General features: G+C 38.9%; 1 protein-coding gene across 2 annotated transcripts in view; it reads left to right on the forward strand.

The window, feature by feature from the left end:
- Positions 1–22,584, forward strand: part of FMN2 (formin 2) — a 366,439-nt gene that overhangs the window by 278,948 nt on the left and 64,907 nt on the right. For both annotated transcript variants that reach the window (XM_044267009.1, XM_044267010.1), the window contains one exon: positions 9,482–9,533. In XM_044267009.1, the coding sequence (XP_044122944.1) occupies positions 9,482–9,533 (52 nt within the window). The remainder of the gene's footprint in view (positions 1–9,481; positions 9,534–22,584) is intronic.

A 22,584-nucleotide genomic window follows, 5' to 3' on the forward strand; every position in this document is an offset into this window, starting at 1 on the left:
TATTCAGTTTATAGCTTCTAAATTCTTTGCTTTGACCAACCAAGACTTTGCTTCACTCTCTATATGTGCCACCTAATAGCAAAAACTCGAGAAGACCTCACTGCGGATTTCTGGCCTTCTTTTCTGCAAGGCTCTTTTCCTCTCTGGCTCTCAGCCCCTCAATTTTCAGCTATTTCAGATTCCCCAAACTCCTACCTATATAGCCTCAACTCAGCAAGACTGTCTTCTCTAGATTCTCCTTCCTGGGCCCACAGTCTGGAAATTGCCTTTAGACAGAAATTCAGGAAGATCTTAGGGTTCAACTAGTTCATTTACCTTCTTTCAGAAACGACAGCCTTGTGCTGCCAGTTTTCCAGTAAATGAAGACAGTCATATCATACACACACACAAACACACACACACAATACATATATATGTATATTATATTATTATATTATGTGTATTATATATATACATGTATATATATATACATAATTTTTATTAACATATAATGTATTATTTGCCCCAGGGGTACAGGTGTGTGAATCATCAGGCTTACACACTTCACAGCACTCATCATAGCACATATCCATCACCCAGTCTCCCCCTCCCCCCAGCAACCCTCAGTTTGTTTGTGAGATTAAGAGTCTTTTAGGGTTCATCTCCCTCCTGATCTCCTCTTGTTTCATTTTTTTCCTTCCCTGCCCCCCAACCCCCTACACTGCTTCTCAAATTCCTCATATCAGGGAGATCATATGATAGTTGTCTTTCTCTGTTTGACTTATTTCGCTCAGCATAATATCCTCTAGTTCCATCCACGTTATTGCAAATGGCAAGATTTCATTTCTTTTGATGGCTGCATAGTATTCCATTGTATATATATATATATATATATATATATATATATATGTACACCACCTCTTCTTTACCCATTCATCTGTTGGTGGACATCTCGGTTCTTTTCCATAATTTGACTATTGTGGACATTGTTGCTATAAACATTTGGGTGCACGTGCCCCCTTCAGATCACTACATTTGTATCTTTAGGGTAAATACCGAGTAGTGTATCATATATTTTTTCCAGTTTTCTGGTTGATTACAGCAGGAGGTAAGTTTGGTTCTTGTTAATCAAGTCCAGAAGTGAAAATCTCTTTCCCTTGGTTTAAAATGAATGAAGGTCAGTCTCCTTTGCCTCGTTTGTTATGAATTCACACCATAAGAGGCTGAACCTCCCTCTGTCCACAGCTTTTTGGACAGCTATTTTCCATTATTATCCCCCGTCTTGTCTTATTCTATCCTTCCTTCTCGACATCCTGTACTATGTGGCACTTACGTCTTTGCACATTTTTTTCCTGCTGTTTGTTGCTTAAATGCCTTCTCTAATCTCTTCCTTTTTCATTTGACTCATGGCCATTCATCATTTTAGTCCCCTCTCAGCATTTGCCTTTCTCTTTTCCTTATTAACATCTCTCGCAATAGGTAAATGTTTAACTTAATTGTGCCCATAACAGACTTGACAGCATGGCTCAGGGATCAGACCATGTGAGTCTGAATCCTGTCTCTTTCTCTTATTATTTCTGGATTTCTAGTATGTTGTGCAAATTATTTAACTGCCAATTTCCTTCTTGTAAATGGGATTGATTATAGTGCCTTTTATTATTGTGGGTTATTACATGTAAACAATTAGAATAGTAATGCCAATATCTATATTAACATTCTCATTGAACTATCCTTGTAATAATCCCCGCAAATAATGATTTGTCTCTCTTCTAATCTAACATTATCTTGAAAGGAGAGGCTCCAAAATAATACCCATGTATTAGCTCCTAACAAAGTATCCAAAGCGTACCGTGATCAAAGTTTGGTTGATTGCTTTTTTTTTTCCAATTTATTTATTTTCAGAAAAACATTATTCATTATTTTTTCACCACACCCAGTGCTCCATGCAAGCCGTGCCCTCTATAATACCCACCACCTGGTACCCCAACCTCCCACCCCCCGTCACTTCAAACCCCTCAGATTGTTTTTCAGAGTCCATAGTCTCTCATGATTCACCTCCCCTTCCAATTTACCCAAATTCCCTTCTCCTCTCTAACGCCCCTTGTCCTCCATGCTATTTGTTATGCTCCACAAATAAGTGAAACCATATGATAATTGACTCTCTCTGCTTGACTTATTTCACTCAGCATAATCTCTTCCAGTCCCGTCCATGTTGCTACAAAAGTTGGGTATTCATCCTTTCTGATGGAGGCATAATACTCCATAGTGTATATGGACCACATCTTCCTTATCCATTCGTCTGTTGAAGGGCATCTTGGTTCTTTCCATAGTTTGGCGTCCGTGGCCATTGCTGCTATAAACATTGGGGTACAGATGGCCCTTCTTTTCACGACATCTGTGTCTTTGGGGTAAATACCCAGGAGTGCAATTGCAGGGTCATAGGGAAGCTAATAGCGGTCAAGGTGAGAGGAAACAAAGTTTGGTTGAAATGTAACATTAAGTCATGCAGCTTTTGTTTCTAGGTTTGGAATGCCCTAGCCTTCCTACTGTAATTCCTGCATTATGTTGGCAAGTAAACTTGGGAGAAAGAGGAAATACCTTGGGAAAGATTTTCTGGTTTTCCAGTTTTTTGGTTTAAGCAGTTTTGCATTTGGATATTTTGAATTTTCAAATCAGAATTAATTGGTACTGCATATAATATGGAAAGTTCAGTCTTAAAACATTCATTTGCATATTTTTAATTAAAGGCCTATAGACATTTTTGTATTGTCTGAAGGATCCTGATGTAAGTTCAGCTTGGAACTTGTTAGAGGGTGTGCTTTGTTCGTCGTCTTCAATAGCATAGTTGTTACTTGATAAAGAAAGAAAGGAATTTGCCACAGATGTGTCTTTTCTTTAATGTTGATTAGTGAAGGTTTTTGAGGGATTTAGAGACTTGTGTAGAATATGAGTAGAATAATATGTAGGTGCTGTCTATGATTTTATTTGAAAAATTGGGTGGTATAAACTGTTTCAGTTGGAAACCAAAACCTCTTTTATACTGTATTGTTCACAGAATGTGAAACGCATGCGCACACATTATGTTTTCCCATGTCGTTTTCACTTTGGGTTTAAAATGAAGATTTAGAAAGGAATTTCACTGAGGACCACTTCAATAACTACATCAGGCTGGGTGATAATAGCACATGGCTTTCTTGTATTTTAGGGCTGGCCAGAAGCCACATATATCAAATTTTTGAAGTATGCATCATTTACTATAGTATGCATGTTTCTTGGGTTTTTATGGTGAGCTCGTATTCCTTATGTTTATGCACACCTATATTTCTAGGTATATGTTTTTATGGTGTATATTTTTAAGCACAGAGTAGGAATAACCCTCTGTATTAACTCAAAGTTGGATGTGAATTACTGCAAAGGCCAAGTTGTAATTTTATACTCTGTAGATACTGTTTTTTTTCCTCCCAGGAATATCCCTTAGCATTTGTTTTATTGTCCTAAGAACATTGGAACATCAAGGAAGGAATGCACTGAGAGTTAGTTCTATCTAAGGAAGAAATTCTGATATTCATTCACTGTCTGACACACAGAAACCGCCTAAATTTCCTTGACTTTCAGTTCATTGTCAAAAGGAACAGTGTCTCAAAAAAACTCAAAACCAAAGCAATATATCTGCAATTAAATGACAACTTGAAATGACTCAGAAGAAAGGCACTGCATCTCTCTAAAAAAGAACCCATACTGGCTGCACTTAAAAGCAACTGAAAGGCACATTCATCGCTAATTATAAACAAAAACTAGTTAACACTTTAAATAAAAGGAAAAAGAGCGAAAAAGATTTAGAGCCTAGACAAGCAGATGAAAGGGTTCTAAGTTGCCTTCCATCTGATATTACTCAAACGCAACTCTGTCTCCAATTACCTGGGAGTATGTGGTATTCCCTCATGAAACCCCCAGACCAGAAAGGGCGTCCATTCGTGCCTCTGCTTACTCAGAGTCATTTGGAACAAGTTCAGCTGAAATATTTAACATTGCACAAGAGTCTGGAGCCAGAGAAGAGACTACAGACGCCAACCCCTCGGTCAAAATAGTAACTTAGTAGGACAACAAGGGCCAGAAAATATTTGTGGGAGCAGAGATTTTGGGGAGGAAGTCTTAGTGCTGTTGGAATGAAGCTATCATTGAATGCCAACGTGCTGAAACAGAATCATTAAGACACTTTTGAATTACTTGCATGCTCAGGGACATAGGAATGTCCATGCCAATGGCCTCTTTGCTAGAATTGGATCTGATAGGTAATCTTGTGCCCTCGCACTAGAATAAATAAATAGAAGGGGGGGGACTCACCAAATAAATAAATCAAGTCTGCCTCCTAAAAGTTCAGTGTTTCTTTTTTCTTTCCCTTTTTTTTTTTTTAAATACGGTTTTAACCACAAGTTTCCTCTGCCTCAAACGGCAGACTGCTAGCTTCAGAGATTTGGGGAGCAGAGGGGAGCCATCGCTATGACAGTTGCAGTATTTTGATTACTGTCTCAGACCCAGTTTGCCCCTGAAGTGCAGAGGTTGGTTCTGTAAGGTCCATTTATTTCCACACCTTTAGACTTTAGGTCTGTTACTGTTGAGTTCCTCGGATTCTCTGGAGATGGTCAGTACAAAGCACTTGTTATTTTCACTGCACTGCCCTCCTCTTCTCCCTCCTCTGATATCAGTACAGGACTGGTTGCTTTGTTTCATCATTTCGGTTCTCTTCTCCGCACTTACAACTCTGTTTTCAGTATATCCGCTCTCAAAACATTTTCTTGGCAGTGGAACTCAGATATCAAGATAGGAATGGTTACCCATTGTACATGTCGAATAAAAAATGTGTGCTTGAGACGAACATTGCAGCCTTTCAAAATGTCATCTTATCTTTTGTATTTTGCACTGTCTCTTGAAATTTACAGAAGGTGTTGTCTTATTACCTGTAGCCATTTCATTTACTGCTGTTCCTCCAAAGAAAGGGCTGAAAGACTGTCAGCTTCCTCTTATACTATAAGCATTGGGAGTTCTCCATTATAGGCCTATGAAAACCACAACACACACACACACACACACACACAGATGAAGTAGAAATAAAAAACAAAAGACATTCAATACAGAGTTATTCTTTGATTTTTGTGAAAGTTTTTGAGTCTCCTATGGTATTTCTTGGCCCATAACTTCTTTATATTGTTATAAGGAGGTTCTCTTATTTTAACATTGTAGAAGGCTCATTCTGAATCTGGATTCTATCTGTAGAAACATTAAGAAGAGGATATTTGATGACCCTACAATGGAGAAATTTTTACATTTTTGAAAATAACATCCCGGTCCCTTTTTGTAGTCATGGTAATGTGGAGAGAGGAAAAAAAAAGACAAAACCATTATTACCTGTGCTGCAGGTGGTTTATATTTTATTTAATTAGGAAACTCAAGGAAAAGAAATGATTACCCTGTTTTAATGATAAAGAGAAGTTATTAAATCAATGTGATTCATAAGGTTATTAAAATCTAACACAGCTTAGTGGCTGATCTAGAATTCATACGTAGGTCTGCCCAGCTGAATTTCGTGTTCTAATCCCAAACACTGACCCTGATGGGATCTGAAAACAAGAGCTTGAGTGGTAAGACCCTTGCCAAGGAAGCGTAGCTTTTTCATATGTGACACAGGAAAAGCAGTTTCCAGAGATCTGAGGCCAGGGAGGCCCTAAGACAGTGGTGTCCCTTAGGAGTCACAGCAATTCCTCTGGGGTGTCGAGGCTTCCTGGGCAGCTGCAGGAGCCTCAGATGATCGGAAGACAGCATGAAGATCACTCCAAACCAAACCTTGGACCTGTTTGTCTATTTTAAATACTTTTTTTTTTTAAGATTTTATTATTTATTTATTTATTTGAGAGAGAGAGAGAGAGAGCGTGTGCCTGAGCAGGTTGAGGGAGAAGCAGACTCCCCACTGAGCAGGGAGCCCGACATAGGGCTCCATCTGGGGACTCCGGGATCATGACCTAAGCGGAAGGCAGATGCTTAACCAGCTGAGCCACCCAGGAGCCCCTATTTTAAATGCTTTTTTTTTAAAACTTTTCTGTAGTTACCATTATCATGAAAGACTAGAAGTCTGCCATCCTTGTTTGATAGGTGAAAAAAGAGATGAGCTATGTATTATAAAGAATGGGAAAATGGATCTTACTTTAAATAGAAAAATGGGAACTTTTATATCCCTTACCTAGCAAATTTTGCATACTTTTTATCGAAGTTTATAGACAATAGGTTGTAACTATAAGGGAAACCACTGCGAAAAGTAGCACCGACATTCAGAACTAGTCACAAAGTCCTCTGTGCCGTTAGAAATGACCTGAAAACAATATTTATGTGTTTGAAAAAGTAGGTCAGGGAATAAAAGAATTAGCAGTAAGATGTTGACATGGTTTATAGAAAATAATCTTATCGCTGTCACCTTCAACTTTTACCAGAAAACTTGTGTGTGTAACACAGATGGTCACAGCCTGTCAGAAGCTTTTACTCGAGCTAAAAAACCATCTAAGATTTTTGTCCCCCCTTGTGACTAGCTTGAGTACTCCCCAAATGAACGGTAGTGTTATTTTGTTTCTAAAAGGTATCTTACTTTTCACTAACTTAATTACATTTTCTTTTCCTTTGGTGGATTTCATCCTCCTTCACTAAAGAAACCAAATCTTGCATTTGTCACTAACTTAACATAATAAGTGTGTTTAAAGGAATCATGACAGAAAACATTGATGGAGTGTTTATACAAGCAGCATGTTGGAAAATGGTATCTCGGTGTTCCCAGAAAACAGAATTGCACCCCGACTTTTCAGAAGGTTTTTGTTTCTAAGATTGCCATACAAAGGAAAATCTGTCTAGTTCCTTGAATTGTTGACTCTCCATCTAGAGCTGAAATGTGTACTCTAATGCACTTGCTTTGATCTCTCATTTGACTGTTTATCAAAGTTGATTACACTCTGAATACACAAATCCTCTTAGCTTCAAAATAATGTGAAAATAATGGATAATAGAGCATTTTTAAGTATTCTCTGCTATTCCAATTTGGTTTTATGATTGTAATGTGGCCATTAGGTTGGGGAAGAGGGTCTGTTTTTATGTTTAGTTTCCTTGGTAAGACCCAGTCGTTTGCCACATTGGATTAGAATGTTTTTTTTTCAGCCAAACTTGCTCACGCAGGGAAGCAAGAGCTGCTTTAGGACACATCAAAAGGAATCATTATGAACATATGAAACTCCCTTCATTCCACTCACCACAATTTAGAGGCTTACACTTTTGAAAAGCTGTATGCTTTCTTGATCTGCATAGAAGTTGAAACGTAATGAAATAGCACTTGATGTATTCAATTAAAGATAATTATGTATTACATCACGTTACAAATTTCAAGAGCATGGAGTCCAACATTTTTGAAGAACATTTATTTAGCCTCTGCTAATTATTGGCGGCACTGTGCTAAGTCTTTTATGTGTGTTAACAGATTATTTTCCTAAGATTACATAGCTAATCTTAGTGGCAGAATCAGGAATAGAACACAGATCTCTAGCATCTCATTCTGGCGCGTTTTAAATTTCATAAATCCTTTACTTGATTCTTCTAACAGACTCCAGAAATTTTCTTCCAATCTCAGTCTTCATCTCTGTATTTTATTTTTAAAATTTATTAGTTCCTTTGAAGATTTTGTTTATTTATTTATTTGACAGAGAGAGTGAGAGAGAGTGCAGGAACACGATGAGCAGGGGGAGTGGGAGAGGGAAGCAGGCTACCTTCCGAGCAGGGAACCCGTCGCGGGGCTCGATCCCAGGACCCTGGGATCATGACCTGAACTGAAGGCAGTCGCTTAACCGACTGAGCCACCCGGGCGCCCCAATCTCTGTTTTTTCAAAAAGCAGAGAATACACACATGAGGGCAGTTGGAAGACTCTCCTTCCTGGAAATGGCATGCATTGCAGTGCTTTGTGGTTTTGCCTTAAACACACTTTGTATGGCTCTAGACTTGCTGCTTGAAGCCAACCATTATCAAGTCAGGCAGCCCAGTGCAGATTTAATAAGACAGCGTGTTCATGTTGGAGCCTTTTCGAAGCAAAATCATGGAGCATTTATTCTGGTTCTCAATACAGCTAACAACTGACCCGGAAGTTCTTGTGAACAATCTAATGTACAAAAAAAGGAAAGGGGACAACACTTTCTGTTCCCAGCTCAAACGATGCCTGCCGAGTTCCCTAGTCCTGGCCAGGAGTGGCAGCGTGACCCTCCATGTGGCTTTGCAGATATTGTACAGACCTTTGAACAAACAGTCCCGAGGTGGTAAAACATTAACCAGCCCAAGCTGGACAGTTGCACATTCAGCAGTGACAGAGACACTTTGACAATTCTCAAATGGCCGTCAGTTAGCTTTCGTGCCCTGTTCCAGCTTCTTATAATCAACTCACCCTACGCCACTTTGTCTTCTCCTTTCTCCAGACGGTCACAAGGGTGACCTACAAGGGAGTGATTGTCAGAGGGCAATGTCTTCTTTCACTAGTTCTAGGTTTTCTTTAATTTTTTTTTAACTTTTTGTCCTGTCACTCAGTGATTTTCAAAAGTGTGACAAACCGTTAGCAGCATGAAAGCAATTTAGTGGGTCACAAATACACTTTGAAATCTAATAGAATGAACTAAAAATGCGAGAGCATTGAATGAAGTTAAGAGTAGTTTTGAAACTTTTGTAGCAGTTATGTGTGTCTGTGTGGAGTAATCCATAAATTCCTAGTTTGCTTGCTGGTCAAAAATTGTAGAATTCACTGCCACACCTATTTCATGTGCTGGAGTTCCTATGTTATTTTAAATAATTTCAAATAGTGATGTGGTTGATGGCTTTCTCAAATTTGGTCTTGAAGTTTATGTCAGGGTACCATTTATTTTGAAACAAAAGCGATAGCAAATAAATGAGTGTACTGTTGCCTCCTACTTTTAGTAAGTAGAAAATCTTAGTGTCTTGTACTTCTGTAGCAATAACCTTTGGATCTGTTCACTTGTGGTCTGGTGCAGAGAATACTGGTCAAGGTCACATACCATTTCTATTGAGCTTCTTGACTTAGTTTCTGTACTTTTGCTTGAGAGAATTATTTTTAACTAATTATTAGCATTTAAACCCTTGACAAACACATTTAATGTGAATATGAAATGAACTACTGTTTTCTCAGGTTAATGTAACTGACTTAGAGAAATTGCTTAGAGAAAAGGTATTACTTAGAATTTTAAATTTGTGCTTATTTATATCTTATGTGTGTTGGTACCTATTATTAACTTAATGAAAATTAAATATAATCTATTTAATCATATTTGCTTATAGATTTAAAATAAACTCTTTCTGGAATGCATTAGAATTAATTATGAATAAAAATATATTTCATATTATTTGGATCATATTTTGCTTAAGATAGAATAACTATCATATATCTCATTTCTCTTTTTTTCTTGCATTTTTCAGCTAAAATTGATCAAGAGGCAGAAGAAAACTCACTGACAGAGACTCATAAATGGTGAGAAGTTGCTTTCCTTTAATAAAAAAATGTATTCTCAGATAAGTTTATAAATTACTTATTAGTACATTTTATCTCAAGGAACCAATTATTAGCTCAGTTTTTATTTTCAAGCATAAAAGAAAAAGAAAATAATAGTTTAATATTGAGTTTCTGAATTTTATTTTAATGACTCTGGATGATTATCAATCTGTTAAGTACAAAATTATTGTTAAGTACAAAATTATTTTGTTAAGTACAAAATTATTGTGAATACTTTAGTACCTTATCTCTTGGATGACATTTTGGACTGTGGAAATACCAGAGAAGGGAGTATAGCAGGAACCTGTTTGAAGAAAGAAGGGTGAAGAGTTTGGTTCTTGGAACTATTGAGTTTAAGTAGCTTCCCTTGCATAAACTTGTACTTTCAGAATGGAGATTTGGAATCATGAATGAGTGAACTTAGAGAATTATCTCACAAATCTCTTGGTTTCTCTGCCTCAGTTTTCTCCTTTCCTTCTTTCTCTCTGTAGTGGTCAGTGTGCTCCAGAAAACAGAACCAAAAGGATGTACGTGTATGTGTGTGTGTGTGTGTGTGTGTGTGCGTGTGCGCGCGCGCGCGCACAGAGAGAGACTGAGCGAGATTAGGGAATTGGCCAATAGCAGGCTGGAAAGTCCTGAAAGGAGTTAATGTTACAGTCTTGAGTTCAAGAGCATTCTGAAGACAGAATTCCAGAATTCCATCCTACTAGGGTAGCCGCAGTCTTTTGGAGGGTAATGTGCTTTCCTCAAAGTCTACTGATTTAAATGTGAGTCACATCTCAAAAATATTTTCACAACATATAGATTGATGTTTGACCCAAAACTAGTTACTGTACCTAGCCAAGCTGACACATCAAATTAACCATCACACTCTCTAAAGAAATCTAATTACTCTTGAAGGACAATTCTGATTAAGGAAGTTCTTTACCATTACTTAATTAGGCGAGATCCTATATATTCTGTGAATAGGTATCATATTTTTAGTTGCAGTTTATCTAATATGACATATTGTGCTAGATAAATTGGTTAAGAGAATTGTTCAGTTTCTATGAAAAGAAAAAATGGGTAAAGACCAACAGCTGTCTGGGGAAGATGGTGGCAGAGTAGAAGTACCCTAAGCCCATGGAAATAACTAGGTAACAGACACATCAGTGTAAATAACACAGAAATTGATGCAAAGACGGGCAGGACAGACTCTCTAGAGCTAAATGTAGAGGAGAGGCCACACTGAAGAGAGTAGGAAATGTGGAAGCACAGTTGGGACCCATGGGACCATCCACAGGAGGGAGGGTACCACTGGCAGGGGCATGGAAAGGGGAGAGAAACAGACTCTCACACCAAAGATCCTACATGGGAATGATAAATCCCCTTAAGATTTGGCTTTGAAAACCAGAGGGGCCAAATTTCAAGAAGTCTTAAAATCAGCAGGGCTTAAAACCTGGAACGTTTAAAGTCAGCAGCGTCCTGAAAGACCTGGTCCAGTAGGGCAAACTGAGAGACTGAGTCCTGACTCATAAGGAGACAGCAAAACAAATAGCCCTGTTGAGATATAGCATAGAAACAGCTGTTTGAAAAACACCTGTGATATATGGGAGAGAGATTTGTTTACTAATATCAGAGCATGTGCTGGAAGGAGCACATGTGGGAGATTTCTTCAGGAACAAAGGACCTGGTGAGCACCATTTTGTTCCCCCACCCCACAGCCTAGACACATGGTACCTCTGGGAGCCAGCATTCCACAACGCTCACTACCCAACCTGATAAGAGCATGCCCAGCCCATGCATTCTGTTCACGCGCTCCCTCCAGACAGCCTCAGCTCCAGGTCCTCAAGCAAACCTTGCTAACACTGAGCATCCTGCCCATGCATGCTTCTGTGGATACACCCCCTCCAACCCTCCCTGCTTCAGTCCCCAGGAGCTGTAGGTCCCCTTTTGTGTAGGTGGACCTTGCTGACACCACGCTCCCCACCTTCACTGTGTCCTGAAGTTCAGTGCTACTGCAAATCTGACCGACACTTGGTAAGACTGAACTTAAGCCAAACGTGGCCCTAGCCCGACCCACTAACACCACAGGGACCAAACCCTGCCCACAACAAGCAAAGAGACCCATCGCAGACAGCTGGACTAAAAACAAAAGCGGCTCAGCCACAACAGAACGATGCATGCAACACACGTAGGAGACGCCCCTGAAGCATCAGGTTCTGGTGAGCAGAGGAAATTATACTGCGGGACGCTACAAGGCCTCTTCTTTATAAGGCCTCTATTGTCAAGAGCAGAAGATGTAGCTGACTTTTCTAGTGCATAGAAACAGGCATAGAGTTAGACAAAATGAGACAGAGGAATAAGTCCCAAATGATAGACCAGGACAAAATGACAGCAAAAGAGCTATACAAAACAGAGACAAGTGATACACCTGATAGAAAATTCAAAGTAATGATCATAAAGATAGTCACTGGACTTGGCAAAAGAGTGGAGGACCTCAGTGAGTCTCTTAGCAAAGAGATGGGAAACATAAAAACAGAACAAATCAGAGATGAAGAACCCAGTAAATGAAATTAAAAAGACACTAGAAGGAATAAAGAATAGGGTAGAGGAAGCAGAACAGATCAATGATGGAAAATCAGTAATGGAAAACAAGCTGAAGAGGAGAGAGAAAAGAAATAATAAAAAATGAAAATAGACTAAGGGACCTTAGCAACACCAAGTATGATAGCATTCTCATTATAGGGATCCCAGAAGGAGAAGAGAGAGAAAAAGGGGCATAAAATCTATTGGAAGAAATGATAGCTGAAAACTTCCTGAATCTGGGGAAGGAAACAGAAATCCAGATCCAGGATACACAGAGATTCCCTCCCACAAAGTCAGCCCGAGGAGGTCCACAACAAGAAACAGTAAATAAAATGGTAAAAAGTAGTGAAGAGAATTTTTAAAGCAACAAATGAAAAGAAAACTGTTGTATACAAGGGAAACCCCATAAGGCATTGGCAGAAACTTTCCAGGTTTTTGGGTATTGGCAGAAACTTTCCAGGCCAGAAAGGAGTGGCATGATATATTCAAAGAAAAAATTGTTCAGCCATGAATACTCTAACCAGTAAGGCTATTATTCAGAATAGAAAGAAAGATGAAGAGCTTCCGAGACCCTCCCCAAAATAAAAAAAGTTAAAGTAATTCATACCACTAAACCAGCCCTATAGGAAATGTTGAGTGGAAAAGAAAGACCATAGAAAGGAGTTAGAAATGTAGAAAAGACAAAAGCAGTTAAAATAAGTATATCTGTAAAAGTCGATCAAGGTATTAACAAAATAAGAGGATGTAAAGTATGATACCATATACCTAAAATGTGAGGGGGAGAATAGTAAAGAATGAACTCAAACTTAAGGGACCAACAAGTTAATATAGATTGCTAAACGCAGAAGATGTTATATACAAACCTAATGGTAACCACAAATGAAAAACCAGTAATAGATGTGCAAAAAATAAGTAGAGAGGAATCCAAGTATATCACTAAAGAAATCCAGCAAATCATGGGAGAAGAAAGCAAGAGAAGAAAAGAGCAGAGAACTACAAAACCATTAAACAAATAATAAAAGGACAATAAGTACATATCTATCCATAATTACTCTGAATGTAAATGGCCTAGTGAATGAATGAATGTAAATGCTCTAGTCAAAAGACATAGGGTGACAGAATGGATAACACAGCAGGACCCGTCTCTGTGCTGCCTACAAGAGACTGACTTCAGACCTAAAGACACGTGCAGGTTGAAAGTGAAGGGGTAGAAAAGCATTTATCATGAAAATGGAAGTGAAAAGAAGGCCAGGGTAGCAATACTTCTACCGGACAAAATAAGCTTTAAAACAAAGACTGTTAATAGGAAAGAAGGAAAGGATACAATGTAATAATAAAGGGAAAACCCAACAAGAAAATATAACAGTGGTAAGTATGCACCCACCATGGGAGCACCCAAATAAGGAAAGCAGCCAATAGCAAGCATAAAGGAAGTAATTGATCTTAATACAATAGTAGTAGGGGACTGTACACCCGCTCACAGCAATGGACAGTTCATTCAAGCAGAAAACCAATGAGGAGACATTAATAGCTTTGAATGACACAATGGACCATAAGGGTCTAACAGATATATTCGGATATATTCTTTTTTTTTCCAGTTTCCAAAGGCTTTATTGATAAATACAGTTTAGAAAAGAAAGATTCTATTACTTCCAAGTCACTGGAATGAAGAGCTGTGTCCAGGGACATCCTAAAACAGCAGAATACATATTCTTTTCAAGTGTCCATGGAACATTCTCCAGAATAGATCACATATTAGGCCACAAAACAAGTCTCGACAAATTCAGAACGTCGGAGTCATACCATGCATATTTCTTGACCACAATGCTATGAAAGTAGAAATCAACCACAAGAAAAATTCTGGAAAAACCACAGATACATGGAGGTTAAATAATGTTCTACTAAACAATGAGTGGATCAGCCAGGAAATAAAAGAAGAAATTAAAAAGTACATGAAAACACAACAGTACAGGGACACCTGGGTGGCTCCATTCAGTTAAGTGTCTGTCTTCCACTCAGGTCATGATCCCAGGGTTCTGGGATCGAGCCCCACATCATACTCCTTGCCCAGCAGGGCATCTGCTTCTCCCTCTGCCTGCCACTCCCCCTGCCTGTGCACTCTCTGACAAATAAATAAAATGTTTAAAATGAACTCAAACTTAAGGGACCAACAAAAAAAAGAAAACAACAAAACCAAAAAAAAAAAACAAAAAAGAAAAAAAGAAAACAACAATACAAAATCTTTAGCTTGTGGCAAAAGCCCTTCTAAGAGGGACTTTAGAGCAAGACAGGCCTAACTTAAGAAGCAAGAGAAATCTCGAATATACAACCTAACCTTACACCTAAAGGAGCTACAAAAAGAAGCACAAACAAAACTCCAAACCAGCAGAAGGAGGGAAATAATAAAGATTAGAAATAAATTACCTAAAAAGTAAAAATAAAACAACACAATAGAACAGTTCAGTGAAATCAGGAGCTGTCTTTGAAAAGGTAAACAAAATTTATAAGCCTTTAGTTAGACTCATCAACAAAAGAGTAAGGAGAGCGGGAGAAGATTCAAAACAAAAAAATCAGAAATGAAAGAGAGAAAGAACAACTGTCACCATAGAAACACAAAAGATTGTAAGAGAATATTATGAAAAATTACATGCCAGCAAATTGGACAACCTAGAAGAAAGGGATAAAGTCCTAGAAACATGTATAACCTATCAAAACTGAACCAGGAAGAAATAGAAAATTTGGACAGACTGAATACTGGCCACAAAATTGAATCAGTAATCAACTGACTCCCAACAAACAAAAGTCCGGGCCCAGATGACTTCACAGGCGAATTCTATTGAACATTTAAACAACAGTTAATACCTATTTTTCTCAAACTATTCCAAAAATTGAGGAAGAGGAAGAAGAGCTTCCAAATTCACTTTATGAGGCCAGCATTACTCTGATACCAAAATCAGATAAAGACATTACAGAAAAAAAGAACTACAGGCCAGTATCTCCAATGAACATAGATGCAAAATTTCTGAACAAAATTTCAGGAAATGGAATCTAATAATATGTTTAAAAATCATTCACAGTCAAGTGGGATTTATTGCTGGGGTGCAGGGGTGGTTCAGTATTCACAAATCAGTCAACATGTTACACCATATCAAAGAGAGAAAGTTATAAAAAGCGTATGATCTTTTCAACAGACTCAGAAGGAACATTTGACAAAGTACAACGTCCAATCATGAAAAAACCCTCCACAAAGTAGATTTAGAGGGAATATACCTCAAAATAATGAAGGTCATTAATGAAAAACCCAGAGCAAGAATCATACTCAATGGTGACAAACTGAGAACAAGAACCACTTTCATTCAAGACAGTGCTGGAGGTTCTAGCCACAGGGATAAGTCAAGGAAAATTAATAAAAGGGATCTAAATCAGTAGGGAAGGAATAAAGCTTTCATTATTTGCAGTGATGTGATACTGTATGTAGAAAACCTAGAAGACTCCACCACTGGGGTCTAATACAAAACTGATAAATGAATTCAATCAAGCTGCAGGACACAAAATCAAGGTATAGAAATCCAATTTATTTCTTTTTTTAAAAAAGATTTTATTTATTTGTCAGAGAGAGAGAGAGTGCACAAGCAGAGGGAGCATGGCAGAAGGAGAAGCAGACTCCCTGCTGAGCAGGAAGCCCGATGCGGGACTGGATCCCAGCACCCTGGGATCATGACCTGAGCGGAAGGCAGATGCTTAAGCCACTAAACCACCCAGATGTCCCACCATTTCACTTCTGTACACTAAACGAAGCATCAGAAAGAGAAATTAAGAAAACAATCCCATTTACAATCGCACCCAGAGTAGTAAAATACCTACGAATAAACTCAACTAAAGAGGTGAAATCCTGTACTCTGAAAACTATGAGACATTGTTAAAAGAAAATGAAGACAACAAAAATAAATGTAAAGATATCCCATACTCATGGGTTGGAAAAACAAATGTTGTTCAAATATCTATACCACCCAGAGAAATCTGCAGATTTAATGCAATGCCTATCAAAGTACCAACAGAATTTTTCATAGAATGAGAACGTATAATCCTAAAATTTGTATGGAATGCCCAAAGACCTTGAATAGCCAAAGCAGTCTTGAAAAAGAATAAAACTGGAGGTATCACAATCCCAGATTTCAAGCTATATTACAAAGCTGTAGTAATCAAAACAGATGGTATTGGCACAAAAATAAACACAAAGATCAGTGGAACAGAAAAGAGAGCCCAGAAATAAACCCATAACTATGTGGCCATTTAATCTTTGACAAAGGAGTCAAGATTATGTAACAGGAAAAAGGCAATCGCTTCCACAAATGCGTATTTGGAGAACTGGAAGGCCACATGGGAAAGAATGGAGCTGGAGCACTTTCTTACACCGTACACAAAAATAAGCTCAAAATGGATCATGAACCTCAATGTGAGACCTAAAAACATAAAAATCCTAGAAGAGAGCACAGGTAGTAATTTTTTTGATATTAGCCATAGCAACATTTTTTAGATATGTCTCCTGAGGTGAGGGAATCAAAAGCAAAAATAAACTATTGAGACTACATCAAAATAAAAAGCTTCTGCACAGCAAAGGAAAGATTCAACAAAACTAAAAGACAACCTAATGAATGGGAGAAAATATTTGCAAATGACTTTTCCAATAAAGGATTAGTATCAAAATATATAAAGAACTCATTTTAGGTGCCTGGGTGGCTCAGTCGATTAAGCCTTCCATTCAGGTCATGACCTCAGTGTTCTGGAATTGAATCCCACATCCAGCTCCCTGCTCAGCAGTGGGTCTGCTTCTCCCTCTCCTTCTATCCCTCCCCTCATGGTCTCTTTCAAGTAAGTATATAAAATATTTTTAAAAAGCAAAGAACTCATATAATTCAACACACACACACACACACGTAAAATAATCCAATTAAAAATGAACAGAAGACCTCAACATACATTTCTCCCAAGAAGACATCCAGATGGCCAACAGACAAGTGGAAAGACGTACAACATCACTCATCATCAAGGAGATGATGAGTGAAAAAACTCAAAACTCAAACTACAGTGAGATGTCACTTTACAGTGGCCACAATCAAAAACACAACAAACAAGTGTTGGTAAGGATACTGAGAGAAAAGGAACCCTCCTGCCCCGTTGGTGGGAATGCTGACTGGAGCAACTACTATGGAAATTCATCCAAAAAAATAAAAATGTAATTACCATATGATCCAATAATTCCACTTGTGGGTAATTACCCAAAGAATATGAAAATACTAATTTGAAAAGATACATGCACCCCTGTGTTGATTACAGCAGTATTTACGACAGGCTCTAGGGAACTAGCCCACATGTCCATCATTAGAGGAATAGGTAAAAAAGATGTGGTACGTAGACCTTGGACGGTGACTCAGCCATAAGAGAGAATGAAATTCTCCCATTTGTAACATGGATATATCTAGAGAGTATAACGCATTGTGAAATATATCCGCCAAAGACAAACGCTGTATGATTTTACTCATCGGTAGACTTAGGAAACAAAACAAAAATGAGAGACCAGCCAAAAAACAGACTCTTAACTATAGAAAACAAACGGTTGGTTTCCAGAGGGAGGCGCATCAGTGGATGGGTGAAATCAGTGAAGGGATTAATGGCGCACTTACCACAGTGAGCCCTGAGTGTGGAATTGCTGAATCCCTGTATTGTACGCCTGAAACTAACACATTGTACGTCAGCTGTAGTGGGATAAAACAAAGAACGTCAAGTCCTTAAATGATGACAAACAGAAATTTCAGTTCGTTCCATGAAACAGAAACTGCCTCAGGATTAATCTGTTAGTGAAAGAGCCATCTTTTAGAATTAAACAGTCCCGAAATTCAAAAATAAAAATAAAGGGATGCCCGGGTGCCTTAGTCCATTAAATGTCTAGCTCTTGTGTTCGGTTCAGGTCATGATCTCATGGGTCATGGGATTGAGCCCAAGGTTGGGCTTCATGCTCAGTGGGAAGTCAGCGTGAGGATTCTCTCCCTCTGCCCCTCCTCCTGCTTGCTTGTGTGCTCTCTCTCACTGTCTCACATGGATAAATAAATCTTTAAAAACACAAAAAATAAGAATAAGAATAATGAATCATATGAAACATTTCTCAAAGAAGTAAATCTTTGTTCCATGTTTGTAGCAATGTTAACATGACCAGGTCAATGATCAGTAGTGATTCTCTTCAGGAAGGCAGCCATCTTGGAGTCCAAATCCTGCTCTTCATGTGTTAGCTCTGTGGTTCCGGGCCAGTACCATAACGCCAGGATAATAGTACCTACTCTGGAGATGAGAATTAAGTTAGCTAGTATTTGCCAGATGCTTAGCTTGTAGATGTTATTTGCTATATTATATGCACGTTATTATCTTTACTAGGGTTAGAAACGTTTGGTGGTAGTCATAGAAACCACAGACAGATTTCAGATTCTGGCCATGTATTTATTGGTTTCATTCATGTTCTTCACTGGCTCCATTGGATCAGACGTTGGGCAGCCTCGCCTGGTCATGGAACATAGATTTTGGTATCACATCTGTATATCTGCACTTGCTCCAATGTGGCTTCAAGGACTTACCATGACTTTTGAATCTCTGTCCTTATCTGTGACATAAGAGAAGCAATATTTAGATTGTAAATCAGGTGGAGATCACTTCAAAATAATTAAATAAGTTATATGGAACTATGTAGAACCTCCTCATCATGTGGATTTTACTAAAATACTTGAACTTAGGAGACTGACTTACCAAACAAAGTCTTATCCCATAAAATAAACATTTAACTGGAGAAAATGATGTAAAACAATCACTTAACATCTCTACAAAATGTTCTAAGGGCATCCAGCGAATGGAGAATCATTCACTGGAGACAGCCTACTTAATCTTGGCAAGAACAGTGGGAGTCTGTGTCATCGGAGCCACAATCCGTTCTTTCTAGTTCGATATTACGGAAACTGCTCTCTCAACCAAGCCCTCATTTGCAAGATGTAAGCTCTCCCCCTAGGGTGACAGACCAAGAGTATTGGGCCGCACATTTTTTGCTCCAGCTGATGGTTAGGATGAGGGATCTCTATACACCCAGAAGTGCAAGCCTAGAAGACTAGGGTCTGCCCCCTCAGCTCCTGCGTGAAGATCAAAAGCCTCAATTTGGGACAAGTGGGATAGTGGTCTCACCTCTAACTTGAGCTCTTGTGTAGAGACATAGAGATTGGGCCCAGGGTTCTGCAGCTCTATGTAAGAGGACTGACTTTATTTGGAATAGAGGAAAATTCCATGCCTACATGTTTGTTGAAACAGTGGAGGTCTTAATGTAAAGCAATTAAGAGGACACTCACAGCTCCATGGCCAAGCAGTGAGAAGTTTAACAGAACCAGAGAAGGAGATAGCCAAGAAGGATCCTCCTGGGATCACAGTCCACCCCAGGGGTGGGGAAGGCTGTGCCCCAGTTTACGAGGCTGCATCTGCTCGGGATCCTTCGGACCCAGATGTGGAGCTGACTTGCAGCCTTTCCCCAGGATGTGTGCAGATCCATGAGCAAATGGTAGAAGTCTCCCCGGCTCTGGGGGCTTCAGTGTAACTTCTGGCCAGTCATTCGCCGAACGATAGCTATTCTGACCCCGGGCAGCTTTGAAGAAGCTAGGCTGAAAACAAAATGCCACACTTTCCTTGCAGTCTGGAAGTACAGCAGTCTGGGCCGAATTCACTGCTTTTCTAGAACTGTGTATGCGAGGGGGCAGGTGCATTTCTTCCTGACGTGCTGAAGGGGTTTCCCTCAGCCAGGCTGGCTGGCTCCTGTCCTGCAGCTCAGGGATTGTGGATTTAACCCAGAGTCTAGAGTCCGGGGTCTCCTGCCCAGCCATTTTGTAAACCACCCCATTCCCCGCCAAGCAGCAGTTCACCAGATGTTCTCTCTACCAGTGAGAATCCAAGGCCTCAGGCTTTTATAGTGTCTTTGGCTAGTGTTTCTTTGTGCAGAAACCCCTCTACCTAACCTTCCCCGCCATATCCGCCCCCCCAAGAAAAACCCAAAATTGAAAACAAAATGCCACCCCTCTATTCTCTGTTCGATCCCTGTGAGTGGCCGAGGCAAGACCCTGAAGGAGAGGAGGGGAGAGCCGAATCAGGAGCGTGTGTCCGGCAGACAACTTCTCGGCCTCGTTCCGCCTTTATTTTCTGTTTGTTATGGGCTATTAGTACATTCTGTGTGTCATATTATCAGCTGCAGTCCATTTTGGAGGCTAAGATGGTCTATAAACACAAGGACTCTGCTTGGTCTTCACGTTTAAGTAGCAGCAAACCTGAACTTTTTCATTTTCCTGACTTGAGGTCGCAAATACACAGGGACATTTTGGTTGTATGAATGACTATATGGAAAACATCTTAAAGGAATTTCTTTGTGAGGTTCTATTTTTATCTCAGTGATACTGGTACAGCACAAGACTTTTTTTTTTTTTAGATTTTATTTATTTTTGAGAGATAGCACAGAAGCGGGGAGGGGGGATGGCAGGCAGAGGGAGAAGCAGACCCCCTGCTGAGCAAGGAGCCCGATGCAGGACTCGATCTCAGGACCCTGGGAGCATGACCTGAGCCAGAGGCAGACAGTTAACTGACTGAGCCACCCAGGTGCCCCAACACATGACATTTTAGTTTTACTTTGTACCCTATCCCAGAGTCCCAGTGACAATCAGTGACAAATGTATGTGCTTTCATTTCTCTAGAACTAGTTGAGAGTCATGTACAGGTCACTGTGATAGCTGAGTTGGGTTGTGTCTTGAGGATCATATTGTGATGGAACTTTCCTGACTGTCAAAGTTTTTGAGGCAATTTAGCATTCCATGCACTCGCTACAGTTGTTCAGGCAAGCCAGAATGGTGGACAGGGCCCTGAGCGTTCTACCTTAGAATTACAGTTGGAAAAACCACAGAAAGTGCCTGGACCTCAGCTTCCTTGTGTGTAAAAGGCATGTAAGCCCATCCTTCCTTCCGTCTTCTCGGGCTATAGGAACAGAATACCTTTCTTGTTCTTTGCAATATACAGTTTCCTCAAATTCCCTCAGGTGGGGCTAGTAAGAGATGTTTACTAGAAAAGTGTGTTCATGAAAACATTTTGTAAACTACACAAACTCAGAATGCTTGGAAAGGAGTTATACACTAATTCATCAGTTTTATAAGCAACTAATGAATCATCGAACACTATGTCAAAAACTAACAATGTATTATATGTTGGCTAACAACATATAATAAAAATATATAAATAAAATGGATAAGTGAACTTTTATCTAGGTACTAACTAGAATTTTTTTCTATAGTGGAATATTATGGGGGTTTGGGGTCATTTTATGATTTCCTTACATAATAAAAATATTCAAGAGAATATTTAGGTTAGTATATTTTTTAAAGCAAATCAGACTTTTTTCATGTTCCATTTGTTAGCATGACAGTTTTATATGCTAATTTTGTCTATTTACTCACACATTTTTGCTATTAATCTCAGAAGTGGGACTGTGTTCCTATTTCCATGAACACAAATGTATAGCTTTTAAATAAAGAGTTTGAACTCTTTCATTCTCCCAGAAAGTAAGACAACTGAGCAGATGATTCTTGAACCTTACCCCAAACCCACATACAGATCGGACGAACATACCCTTGTCTTCAGATGATTTCACTGGGCCAGCCAAACTATCCTTTTGTATTACAAGATGGGTTTCAGCAGAATCTTGTCAAGGTTGGCTGCATACACACTGTATTTGTTTATTTCAGCTTCTGCTTTTATTTTATTTTTAATTAACATAAGCAGCTCTCTTCAATTGTGGAAAAATATCACCAGACCAAATATGTTGTTTTTATTTTCCCTCAGTGTCTGTCTCAGCTCACAAGAAGGGAATGTAGGGATTCTGGATTTGTCTAATAAATAGCCAATTCCTTTGTATCTCTATTTAAAGAATAATGAAAGCGGGAATTGTAAAATTGAGTTCTGATACTCAGAGATCCTTATTGTAAATTGTGGCTAACTTCAAATTCTTCTTAGAATTTTTTTAAACTAAGTTCCTTTGGTAAAATACATATTGTATGGTGAAACTGGCTTTTGGAATAGAAAACGAGCAGATTTTAGAAACCGTTTGTTTCAGCCATCAGTTCCGTTAGCTTCATGAAATTTATTATTCAGACATCAATAAACAGATGGAAATGACTAGAATTAAGATTTGAATTATAACTATTACATTAGGTAATTTACCTTTGTCAGTTAATTTACATGATGTTCCAGATAAAGGGAAAAGGATGAGAAATGTATAATTAACTTGTGACACCCTGCGTGGGGAATGGAAAACAAAGTAATTTGTTTTCTTCATTTTAAAGGGCTATTTTCATTTTAAAAGAGCTATTTCATTTTTTCAGGAAGTTTGTGCTTTTTCTTA

Source organism: Neovison vison, chromosome 10 (assembly GCF_020171115.1).
Source record: "Neovison vison isolate M4711 chromosome 10, ASM_NN_V1, whole genome shotgun sequence".
NCBI classification, from domain to species: Eukaryota; Metazoa; Chordata; class Mammalia; order Carnivora; family Mustelidae; genus Neogale; species Neogale vison.